Below are 12,375 nucleotides of genomic sequence, written 5' to 3' on the forward strand. Positions count from 1 at the left end.
AAATTGCATGAATCAGATCAATCATGGCGGGCTTCGCTCCAGGACTGGCTCCAATAGCTGCACGCCCTCCTACACCACCTAAGGAGAACACTGCCAAAGCCTCGCCCACTCATGGCTTCGGGATCACTTCAACGGGCTATCTTCTTCTTGACACGCCCGATGAATCACCTACTTCCTCCGCAGAATACTTCAAAGACTCCACAGGGAAAGCCCAGAAGAAAGTAGGGTTTACACTGTTAGGCACGCAATATCACAGATTTTCTGTTGGCGGCCCGGAGTCCGACTCAGACGGTCAGATACGACAACTCCCACGGTCCAAGGACTGCAAATCTTCCAAATCAATTCTGAAAGCCTGCACGGACAACGCCGGAGACTCTTCGAGCAATGAACCGCTCGCTTTCGACAATACCAACCTCCCAGCCATGCTTCGCTCTACCACCCAGCACTTGGCGTCTGCCTCACATTCCTCTCGACTTGATGCCTATTCAACTCTACTGGCGTGTTTGAGTGTCTACGATGAGGTTCCAGAGGAACAAGAATTGGCTGAAAAGGTGGCTGAAATCACTGGATACATCCGGCGGGATGTCACGGCCAAGAACGAAGGAGATGGAAGTCTGGATCTACAACTCGCCTATCCAGCTCTCAAGTTGATTATCATCTTCCTCTGCACACCCAGTATGGCAGCCATGTTTCCCGAGGACTTCTGCTCGTTCATCCTGGACCGATCAATCTCGAGCCTTGAGGACGAAGCGTCCCCGAAGACACTAGTCTCTCACTACATGCATTTGCTCGAGAAGCAGAAGTTTGCATCCAAGTATATGACCATCGACCGAGTTAACAGGCTTATTTCGGCTCTGGACGTTGTGAATGCTCGTGTGAAGGGCAATCGTATTCTTGGACATCGACTGATGATCTACCAACGATTGCTTGGCCAGGTCAAACCATTGATGATTTCCCGCGTAGGAAGTTGGATCAACCATCTTGTCTCTGGTCTGCTGAGCACAATCAAGGATATTCGTGCTCGAGCAATCGCATTTGGCGTGGACGCCGGTCTGCAGCTTGGAACAACAAGTGCAGTGTCACAAGCCTGCCTCGAGGTACTCAACAGGGCATCTGCAGATGGTAGGAAAGTGGTGGACTTCCTATCCTCCCGTCTCATCGAAATGGCGAATGCGAAGGAAGACGGGATCCATGTACCCCAGATCTGGAGCGTTGTGATTCTGTTTCTTCGCAGTCGCCGGCGCCAGCTCGAAAGCTGGGAACATCTCAAAGCTTGGCTGGTAGTCATACAACGGTGTTTCAATTCTAGCGATGGGCAGACCAAGCTACAGGCTAATAGTGCTTGGAATCGCCTCATCTTTGCCACCAGTCTGGACACATCGACCTCAAATTCTATGGCTAAGATGCTCCGGCAACCCATTGTCTCTCAATTGGAGCGAAAATCCAGCGACAAGAACTCCAAGCAGGCAAAGCAAGTCGCTCGCTCATCCTACTGCACGCTTTTATACTATGCTTTACGACCGACCGCAACACATGCTCAGCTGGATCAATACTGGGATCTTTACGTCTCTCAAATCCTGCCAAGCTGCTTCATCGCCAGCAAAAACGATATTAATCACGCTTGCGATGTACTGTCCGCACTTTGCTCAGGGAACGGGAAGCCAAAGATATGGGACGAGAACAGGGCAAATCATGGACACATCAACCCGGAAGATCTACCATGCCTCGATCCAAAATGGATCCGGCTGAGGACGGCGAGAGTATTGCAGGTCTTTGACAGATTGTTCGATCATGCTGACTGGCAACTGTCCCAGGATGGAGACGCACCTATAATACTAGCTTGGCGGAGTTTCACCTTTGCCTTGGGTGATGCCGGTAGGAAGGAAGTTAAAGTATCAATGGATGCTATGAATGCTGTTGCACATATTGTCAACGAAATCAAGCTTCTATTGGAGCGAAGCAACTCCAAGCTCGCTAGGGAGCGAAATACTCTACCAATAGACATCGCAAGCAAAGCAGACCAGTCCGAGACATTTGAGAAGATCAACATACTCATTAACGAAGCAGTAGCTAAGATTGGAAGTATACCTTTCTTGGAGCGGCGTTTGGTCCGAACCTCGCAGGATTCCTATGAAGCAGCTGAAACTCCTTCGAGCCGCTCCAGTAGAGATTCTGGTTCTCTCAATTCACCGGTAACGCACCTCTTGAACTTACTGCTCAGCAATGTGCAACATGTGCCTATCGCAACAAGCTACATTGACACTCTCAAAGCCGTACTAAATATCCCACTACAAGCAGCAGCGTCTAGAGGGACACAGCTTGGCATACTTCGCAGCTTTGGTCGTCTGATAACACTAGACGGGGTTCATCAGCAGGAAGCTGACGTCACGTTCTGGAGGCTTCTTGCAGAAGGCACCTCCTTGGCGCTGAAGCAGCCTCAGCAGAACGAACTCCACAATAACAGCCCTCAATATCCCGGTCATGAGTTCAGGGAGGCCGTCAAGATCTTAGAGCTTGGTATTCAGCTCCGTTGCAATTGTAGTGGATCTACGTGGCCTAAATTATATACACACATTATCGACGCGTTGCGAAAAGATGTTGGTGATGAGGCCATTGGCATCGTCATAATTGAACCGTTGGCGGGATTCATCAGCAGAGATGACAAGATATGTGACGAATCCGTCTTCGCCGCTGCTACGTTGATGCTAGAGGCAGTACACTGGCCACCGTCTCCACACTTGATGGAACGTGCTCAGCACCGGCTTTGGGGAGTGACCCATGTAGTCCCTAAGATCACCTCCCAGGATCCATTCGAAAAACTGTACTCTATGGTAGGTGTTTTACTCAGCAATTCTTACGCCTCTCTAGAAACGCTGCCATCGGCCACAGTTATCAAATTCATATCAGCTACAGCCAAGATGATAGCTTCATGTCCGCCAAAGCTCACAGGCGTGGTCCTCTTTCGCATACAACAGGGACTGGCTCCCTGGATCGAGGATGCGACCGGCATTCTAAGCCTGAGCCCATCGTCCCCATTCAGGACCCTCTATTCTGAAGTAGGTGCTCCACCAAAACTGTATTCTGCACCGCTGACATGCTTCGCTCCAGGTCAACAAGTTGTGGACAAATGTGGTGAAATCGATTGAGCATTCCGTCGTCTTTGATACTAGATTTTTGTTCAGCATTCAGGAACTTGTGGTCGCCGGCTTTAGGAGCCGACATAAAGCAGTCGTTAATGAAGCCATAGTCATGTGGAACAGCACCTTTGGTGGTGAAGGTACTCTGGAGTATCCCGAAGAATTAAGAAACATACTGCGAAAGCTCAGGCCTATTACTGAGCTTCGACTACCTAATTTTCCGGAATTGGATGGCGAGGAGGTAAGTGGACTTTGCTTGGCTGCTTTCAATGCGAGAGCTGACGTTCCCAGGACTTGTATTCGCCTTTGCATTTCGTCGACTCCCAAGATGAAGAGGAAAGTCAACTGGAGCCTGTCGTATCCCCTACTCGACTTCCACCGTCAATAAGTTCATTGCAACGCATTTCAGATACTATCAAAGGCGTGCCGCTCAGTCCGGAAACCAGAATAGCTGCTGGGTTTCAAGCTTTACCATCTCCAGCACGACAGGCAGTCAAGACTACTCCAAAGGCATGCTTACGACACGATGATTCCCAAATCCAGTTCGCTGCCATCGAATCATCACCTCTGCTTCCTGAAACGGTTGAGTCACAATATCTGACAGATCGCCAGAAAGAGGTCAAAGAGCGCCAAGGCCGCGAAGCAGCTGCAATGTTCCCAGAGATCAGATCGAGCCCGCGAAGCATTTCCCGACCTACAGATCTAATGCTACCAAAGCTCCTTTTCAAGTCTACCCAGAATCCGGCTCCAGGCTCTGCCATAGATGAGGACACTAGTCCAACCTACCCCCCAGATGCTTCGATGAATGAGTTCCTTGGGTCTTCGCCTACACCCAATTCGAAGAAGTCGAGCGATCGGCGCTCTGATGACGACCCACCGTCTGCACCTTTCATCTCACCCCATTTGCAAATCAATCAATTGGCTGATACACCGCTGGCACATGAAGACCATGCTCTGGTGCAGCTGGATGCGAATGCAGAGGAAGATCCCGGCAACCGCCTCCCTGACGAAAGGCTGCCACGTGCGACAGATTACTCATCTAACGGCGAATCTATTAACGCTGTTGTGGACGCCTCAATTCCAGTCAATGATCAAGAAGATGGCTCAGACTTGAAGGCACCGCAAGTACCTGTTGATGCCGATCTCAGGTCCGACTTTGGCATCGATGTCGATGTTGCCTCGGTGCCATCACGGAACAAACAGACTACTGAGCAAAATGACAACCCGCCCAACGATATTTCGAGTTCATTCCAGAGCGAAGCTTCGTCGCATCTCTCTGTCGAGGACGACCAGGTCACTGCTCAACTTTTTACGGAGATGGAACGTGCTTCTTCACAACAATCAGCAAAGCCGGACGAAAAGGAGCCATTAGCATGGGGAGCGACCAAGAAGAGGAAATGCACTGCCGACTCACCCAGTGCGAACAAGAAGACAAAACGTTCGCTAGCTTCCTCGGATTCTCGGGCGGCCGCTGAAATCCCAAGGCCCGGTGAGACGGTGGCTGACTGCGTCATGATCGATGTGCGCGAAGCCGATCGCTTGCATTCAGTCCTTCCTCGACAGATCAAGAGGGAGCTGTCCGCACCGCCATCTATCTCTACGAGCACTGAAGGGGTAGAACAGACACCTATAGCGCAACAGATACCTGCGGACTGTCTCAGAAACTCGGAAGCAAGCCAGTCGTCAAGCCAAGAACAGGATACGCCAACGACGGCCAAAAAATCTATCGGTCGCCCGCGAGGGTCGCGTAACAGCCAGTTCAAACTGGAGGAGGCTGACAAGGACCAAGCTAGCGCTCTGCGCAAGAGTATGCGAGTATCAGATCGCCTGAGTGGATCCACTACGAACAGTCCTCACACGTCTCCTGCAGCCTCACCAGATTCTAGCAAAGGAGGGCAGTGGCTTGCCTTAGGGAAGACCCCGCGAAGAGGCATGTTCAGGTGGCTGCAACGCAGCAGCGCGGAATCAGAAGACATCGGAACGCGTCCAAATCCGACGCCCACGGCTTCTTCGGCCAATGAGGGCAATGTTGAGGCAATCAACGAACAATCCAGAGTGCAGGAACTCCAACGCCGTGACTCGTTATCAGCAGATCATCAACCAGAGAATAGAATTACAACGCACAACGAGGACCGCGAGTTTGGGGTCAACCGGCGTGATAGCGAGGCCCAACCTGAGGCAAGCGGCGTCGTTGAAACAGAAGGAGAAAGCCCAACTGCACAGAGACTCCTTCAAAAATTCCAAAGCATGCTGGACAACATCAAACGAGTTACATTTGGACCTGAGGAAGAGAGAGCAATGGTTGGGATTCTGTTCGAGTCTGTAAAGGAAGTCCACGAGGCAGGTCGTCGTCACATATCTATGTAACATATCGTGTACTTGACACAGCGTGCACTCCTTGCATTTGCCATGTCTCATCCTGGCTGTTTCAAAGCATCCTTCAGCGGGGCGTTGGAAGACTTGAAGGACCACTTCATTCCTTGGACTGACTTGCTCTTTGCCACTGGCAGCTATGGCCGAATATTTAATTACACAGGCTTCTGCTTACTTGAGGTGTAACTCATGAGTGACATTAGCAAGAAGATAATATCTTGGTCAAAATAGCAAAGTGGAGGGAAGCCCTAATTCAACCCCTGCATAAGCGAGAGGAAGAAAGTGTTTCAGGTTCTCGCGTACATCCCACTCGAAGATCCGATGGTGGCAGGGGCAACGGTGCGACCCCATTCCCGGGCTTCACTTCCTTGCAAAAGCTTCTATTAGTGGGAATCTCTTCCTACATCTACATCATCATCATCATCATCAAAAAGCTTCTACGAGCTTCCATCTACTTTCCTCTCTATTCTTTCAGACCAACAACTGCTTCTACACGCAAGCACCCTTCAACCTCATCAATACCATGGAACGCTCTAACAAACCCTCCGCTATCCCAGTCTCTCCCACAATACCTACCCCGCAGGTCTCCATCTCAGAAGACAACTCTAGGGTCACTGCAAGCTTGCCCACCGGCGAGTCTGTCGAGGTCCTCCTCTTTGGCGCTACTGTCCTCTCGTGGAAGACTGCAAAAGGCAAGGAGAACTTGTTCGTCAGCTCCAAAGCCCACCTTGATGGCTCAAAAGCTGTGAGGGGTGGTATTCCTCTGGTCTTTCCTGTAAGCACGCCCATAACATCGATTCCCACTCACGACTTGCGACTGCAAAATAATTGTGGGTTAGTGTCGCCTTGCGCGACAATTTGCTGACCGCCTCATCCAGAACTTCGGTCCATCTTCCAATAAAGCAACTGAGGGTCTCCCTCAACATGGCTTTGCTCGCACAAGCAAATGGGAATACCTTGGAAAATCTTCTTCTGAATCCTCAACACTTCCCAACAGCAGCGGAGACTCCTCAGTGAAACTGGACTTTGGACTTTCGAATACCATGTTGGACAAAATCCCGTCGGAGTGGAAGGACTACCAATTCGGTATCACCTACTCAGTAACATTGGGCAGGGATGATCTGGAGACCAGTCTTGCGATAAGAAACACCGGAGAGAAAGACTTCGAGTTTCAGACGCTGTTACATAGCTATTGGGCAATTGATGTAAGTCTCTTTGACTAAGGATGCGATGGAAAAGACAGCGAGAACGAAGCATCTCAACAGCAGGCTGACCGCGAGTACCACATAGAACATCTCGAATGTTTCAGTCTCCGGGCTCGAAAAGGTCTCCTTCGCAGACAAAGTAGGCGGCGGAAACAAGGAAGAGTCAGGAGCCATCACTGTCTCTTCTGAGGTCGATCGCGTCTACCACGTGGACCCATCTCAAGAGATCGCCATCATTGAGAAGGATAAGCCTCGGTTCGAGTTTACCCGGGATATGTTGCCTGATGTTGTAGTGTGGAACCCATGGATCGAAAAATCGAAGACGATGTCGGACTTGGCGCCTGAGGATGCATACAAGAGATTCATATGTGTGGAGACTGGAAGTGTCAGCTGGAACACCCTGGAGGCAGGAGATACTTGGGAGGGCGGGCAGAGGATCAAGGCTCTTTGAAGGAGGCGCTTTTCCGACCAATTTGACGATTTGACGATTCAGCGTGACGATGCATTGGAAGGATCAGGGCGCCATAGAATGACAAAAGGACGGTATGGGTCAGGAAGAGTACGGATCTTTTGGACCACGGGTTGACCTCAGCGTTGGCATTGATATGACTTCAAAGGTCTAAAAATCCATCGAGACACAGATGAAAAAAAGCTAGCTCTTCAAGATTATTCTGTTGTCTTTGATGCAATATCTGTTGGGCTGACGTGACCGGTGTGCGTTGATCGCTGCTAGACTAACGGCTACTAATGATTGCTCGATGTCTGATAGTACAATGTTAATGCTTTTAGCAAGGGTGCCGATAACGGCTATGACGGACTGTTAAAGCACAGTGGAGTCACGAGGGGAGAGAGACTGTCTGCCCACAACAGAGATATTCCTCTCATGCCGTCCATACAAGTATTTCATGCAAATCTGCTTTCTATTGTACCTTCATCCAATATCCCTCCTGATAAACCCCCGCCCCCGCCAAGCATCTCACGCCAAGCCTTCCCGATAAGATAAGCCGTAACAACGTTTATGCGGTCAAGCTCATTAGAAAATGAAATCTCGAATTTGGATACCTCAATAAACGAGGATGTAGCAAGAGCAGGACTGTTAGAACATCCCAATGCATCAGATAGTATCAGGTTACAGGACTTCGCCCACGACTCGGCATCTCAGCAGCAGCATCATGTTGTTCAACACGTCACGCACGACGTCGACGAAGAGGATATCCCCATAGCGCAAGAGGAGGGGAAACCTCAGCGTCCAACCATACTTCCTCGTCCATCGAGTATAGCCCGCCATGCCTCCTTCCTCGATGAAGACGAAGCCCCACCTACTTCTCCATCTCCATCTCACCCACCCACCAAACAAGACAAACCCGGCCCCGTAGCCTGGCGCGATCTTCCCAAAAAGTCCCAACTCGCAATCCTAACCCTCGCCCGCCTCTCCGAACCCCTGACACAGACATCCCTTCAAGCTTATATGTTCTACCAGCTCAAATCCTTCAATCCGTCCCTCCCTCCCTCCACCATCTCAGCCCAAGCGGGTATGCTGCAGGGCAGCTTTACCGCCGCGCAGTTCGTGACTGCTATACTGTGGGGAAGGATGGCAGATGCGGAGTGGGGTGGTAGAAAACGGGTGCTGTTGATTGGATTGGCGGGGACGGCGGTCAGTTGTGTAGGGTTCGGGTTTAGCAGGACGTTTTGGCAGGCGATGGTTTGCAGAACGTTGGGGGGCGCGTTGAATGGGAATGTGGGGGTTATGAGAACGATGATTAGTGAGATTATAAAGGAAAAGAGGTTCCAGTCGAGGGCCTTTCTGTTGCTGCCGATGTGTTTTAATATTGGTAGGTTTGGTGGAACGCTGTTTACGTTTGCCACTGACATTGGGAATAGGAGTCATTATTGGACCAATCTTGGGTGGGTTGCTTTCAGATCCTGTGAGGAGTTATCCGAATGTCTTTGGGGACGAGTCACTGTTTGGAGGGGAGAATGGGGTTTTTTGGCTGGAGCATTGGCCTTATGCTCTTCCGAATTTGATGAGTGCGGTTTTTCTATTCATTTCTGCCATGGGAGTCGTGTTCGGGCTTGAAGAGGTATGCTACCGATGACAAGTGGTCACCAGCTCGAAATTTACAAATCTTGCAGACACTCGAAGCCATACGAGACCAACCAGACCTGGGTCTCCGCCTCGGTCACTCCATCGTCAACGCCTTCCGTTACCTTTTTTGCCAAAACACTCACCATTATACCGCCATCAATGCTGACGATGATCTGGGCTCCCCAATGGATGGCTCTCGGCTTGACTCCTACGAACTCGAATCGCGCCTCCCCAAATCACCTACCCAGAAACCGAAGCCAAGACTTAAACTGCCATTGTCCCGCATCTGGACCCGCAACGTCCTCTGCACCCTTCTCTGCCACTCGATTCTAGCTCTCCACATCGGTACCTTCAACAATCTCTGGTTCATACATCTCTCGGCGCCCCGCTTCGATCCGGAGAGCCCATCTCCACCTTCTCACACACGGCAATCCCTGCCTTTTGGCTTCACGGGCGGACTAGGGATGCCTCCTCGCAGCGTCGGATTCGCCATGGCTGTCCTTGGCATCATTGGAATAAGCCTACAACTTCTTGTCTACCCGGCTGTAAACGCAAGACTCGGAACCCTGAGAAGCTTTCGCTATAGTCTTTGCCTTTTCCCTCTCACCTACACTTTGACGCCATACCTCTCCATCATCCACTCCTCCCTTGCTCCACCGAATCAGGCCTCCGGTATCCTGGTCTGGCTCGCGTTAAGTTGCGTCTTGTTGGTCCAAGTCGTCGGCCGCACATTCGCCCTACCCGCTACCATCATCCTTATCAACAACTGCTCCCCACACCCGAGTGTGCTGGGTACCATTCACGGTATTGCGCAGAGCGTCAGTAGTGCGAGTAGGACAGTAGGGCCAATCTTGGGGGGGTGGGGTTATGGGAAGGGATTGCAGGTGGGAGTTGTTGGGGCCGTTTGGTGGGCGTTGGCTGTCGTCGCGGGGGTGGGTTGGCTTTTGAGTGGCCTGGTCCGGGAAGGGGATGGGCATGAGATCTGGTTGGATGGGGAAAAGGAGGAGGAAGGGGGCAATGAAGTGGTTCGATGATACCATTCCAGAATGGCTACCACCGGTATTGACGAGCTGCATGATCTACGAGCGTGACGATTGAACTTCACTAGTAACTACATATAGAAGCGGAAACATCTTTCTATTTAGCGTCTTTCAATACTTCAAAATATCACAGAATCAATTCTTTATAAAAGTATTGTACGAACGGATTGTGGAGGGTGAAACGAAGAGCCAAATCTTGAAACACCCGCGCAAGGGGGGGGGAAGGACATGGCATCAGAGAGCCCACCTGGAGGAACCTCGTCGATATTGGAAGCGTGCACGGTATGACAAGGGCAGGTTGAACATCTCGCGAGAGAAGGTCTGCCTGTCATAGTCTGCCCGGAGGGCATGGGTGCATCATGTTCCCGGGATCATGGTAGAAATATACACAGGACGAACAACGCGCCCTGAGAATCACCGAGGTTCGCTCTCGGGCGTTGTGGAAAAGGGGTTGTCAGGAGGTGGTACGTGTATCATGTGTGTTTATGAAAGGGTATTGGCGACAACGCTATGGAACGCATACTCCGAAACGACTGCGATGCGTAAGAATAACATGCTTGGGCCTGCCGCGGACGTCTGTTTCCTAAGCCGGCCCTCTTCCCAATCTCGCAGCTTTGAACCTACTCATCTTCTTCGGCCCGCCCTCGGCCTCCGTGAGTGGGACTTCTGCGCCATCTTCGGGCGCCGTGAAGCCGCCCTGGCGCTGTATCATGCGGTTGCGCATCTTGTGGTATTCGGTTTTGACTTCCTGTTGGAGCAAGGCTGGGTCGAACTCGTCGGGTTCGGCGGGCGCGGTGGAGGTGGCTGAGTAAGGCCGCTCGATGACTGTGTTGGCGTGGATGGGTTTGGGTTGGGTGGGAGACTGGGATGCTGTGGGTGATGGAGCGTTAGCGGGTGGAGGCGGGCTGGTTTGGCTGTCGAGCTCTTCGGCGAAGCGGACGCCTTTGCTAGCAGGAGGCTTCAGTGCTTTGTTGACACCGTTGCTTGTGGATTGTGTTGGCCGTTGCTCTACTTTCTCCTGACCGCTTGCCAATGTTGAGGCCTCTAGTGGTGCATTTGGACCAACATTTTGGATAGCTTTCGCACCTAATCTCTGCTCCAATGCGCGCATCTCGGCCAGATAGTCATCACTGAGCACGCGCCGCTTGGTCCTCCCGAACTTATCTTCATCTTCATCGAGGCTGCTATCGTCAGGAATTTCTTCGCTACCAGTGTCAGAATAGGAGGCATTGCTAGCCTCATCATTAATATTAATTTCTGCTACTATGTTGTTGACTTCTGACATGCTGTACTGTATCATCTGCCGGCGGAGAGCCGCATCTTCTGAGGACTCGTTCACGGGAATGACTGGTTGTCGGCGGGGCGCCTCATCTTCCGGGAATCCGTCCACTGGGATGACTCGGTCGACGGACTTCACAGTTGGAATCTTGGTCTTACTTTTGTGCTCAAGCAAGCTCTCTGTCTTGGTGTCTGCAGTGAAGCTGACACTTTTCCTGGGATTGCGAGTTTTTTGGCCTTCACTTGCTTTAACATCCAAGGAATCGGACCCTTTAGCTCCCCTGAAGTTTGGGCTGAGTTCCGCGGAGTCTGCCTTGGGTTTACTGTCCGAAAGCGCTTGCTGGGTGTTTTCTGGATTTTGTACGGAGTGGCCTTCTTCCTCTGCGTTTGATGGAAGATCCTTCACACCGGCTTTGCGGAGGTTTTCTAGGAGTTGAGGTGCTGCCTGACCGGGCTCAGATATAGAAGAAGCTGGGAGAGCCATCAGCTAGAAGACAGATGACTAGCAATCGAGGATTTACATATGACATGCCCTTCCTCATCTAATTCCTCGTGAATCTCCGTCAGAGGCAGACCTTCTTCATTCCGGACTTCGGGTTGGCTTAGGACTTGTGTAGCAGCATACTTCTCTTGTGCTGTGTTCAAAAGCGAGGAAATGGTTCTGATGTTCTGTTGTACATCTGACTCCAATAAGAATGCAACCAGGGAAAGAAAGGATGGTGGTCCATCTTACAGTCGATACGCCTGGAGAGCAGCCCAATCACTTGATGGCTTTCCCGAACATTACCTCTGTCATCAAGCAGCAGCAGCTTTCTCTCTGCTGGGCATTAGTCTGAGAACCCTTGGTTGCTGCGATGTGTTTGCCCACCTTTCGGTGTCAGTAATTCATTCTGAGCATCACCAATGTTTTCCTACATCCTAGTGAGATACTACTTTCACACCCTAGGGAAAGTGGTTCCATGTACCAGATCAGAGCATGAATGAACCTCGCCAAGCTCCAGTATTTCTTCTTTCATACCCTCATACTCGATCTCCCATGTCTGCCAGTGGCGGAGGGAGGCCCGAAGCTTTGCAATGTTTTGTTCTAGCTGGAGGCGATACTTCTCTAGATCGGCTAAGCTGTCTCTTATTTTCATGCCGTTTTCTGCCATATTTACAATATGTAAAGGTGAAATATAACCGTCGATGAGATATAGGCTCCAGGTGCGGAACAATTTCCGCTGCCAAGATTTGTCAGCCTTACAGTCAATACAAAG

General features: G+C 51.0%; 4 protein-coding genes across 4 annotated transcripts; 3 read left to right on the top strand and 1 right to left on the bottom strand.

Moving 5' to 3' along the window:
* Positions 1-23: 23 nt before the first annotated feature.
* Positions 24-5,504, top strand: HO133_008603 (uncharacterized protein; the record flags this gene model as incomplete). The annotated part of the gene is made up of 3 exons (XM_037299468.1): positions 24-3,056; positions 3,109-3,378; positions 3,429-5,504. The coding sequence occupies 3 exons, from the start codon at positions 24-26 to the stop codon at positions 5,502-5,504; spliced, it is 5,379 nt and encodes a 1,792-aa protein (XP_037155469.1).
* A 529-nt stretch (positions 5,505-6,033) lies between these two features.
* On the top strand, positions 6,034-7,166 carry HO133_008604 (uncharacterized protein; the record flags this gene model as incomplete). Its single annotated transcript, XM_037299469.1, has 3 exons — positions 6,034-6,285; positions 6,389-6,715; positions 6,801-7,166. The coding sequence occupies 3 exons, from the start codon at positions 6,034-6,036 to the stop codon at positions 7,164-7,166; spliced, it is 945 nt and encodes a 314-aa protein (XP_037155470.1).
* A 567-nt stretch (positions 7,167-7,733) lies between these two features.
* HO133_008605 (uncharacterized protein) lies at positions 7,734-9,835 on the top strand (the record flags this gene model as incomplete). Its single annotated transcript, XM_037299470.1, has 2 exons — positions 7,734-8,369; positions 8,849-9,835. The coding sequence occupies 2 exons, from the start codon at positions 7,734-7,736 to the stop codon at positions 9,833-9,835; spliced, it is 1,623 nt and encodes a 540-aa protein (XP_037155471.1).
* Positions 9,836-10,424: 589 nt separating this feature from the next.
* On the bottom strand, positions 10,425-12,270 carry HO133_008606 (uncharacterized protein; the record flags this gene model as incomplete). Its single annotated transcript, XM_037299471.1, has 5 exons — positions 10,425-11,590; positions 11,641-11,799; positions 11,853-11,936; positions 11,988-12,030; positions 12,085-12,270. 5 exons carry the CDS (start codon positions 12,268-12,270, stop codon positions 10,425-10,427), a joined length of 1,638 nt encoding a protein of 545 aa, XP_037155472.1.
* Positions 12,271-12,375: the final 105 nt, after the last annotated feature.

Source organism: Letharia lupina, assembly GCF_014066315.1.
Source record: "Letharia lupina isolate WasteWater1 chromosome Unknown contig_5, whole genome shotgun sequence".
NCBI lineage: Eukaryota > Fungi > Ascomycota > Lecanoromycetes > Lecanorales > Parmeliaceae > Letharia > Letharia lupina.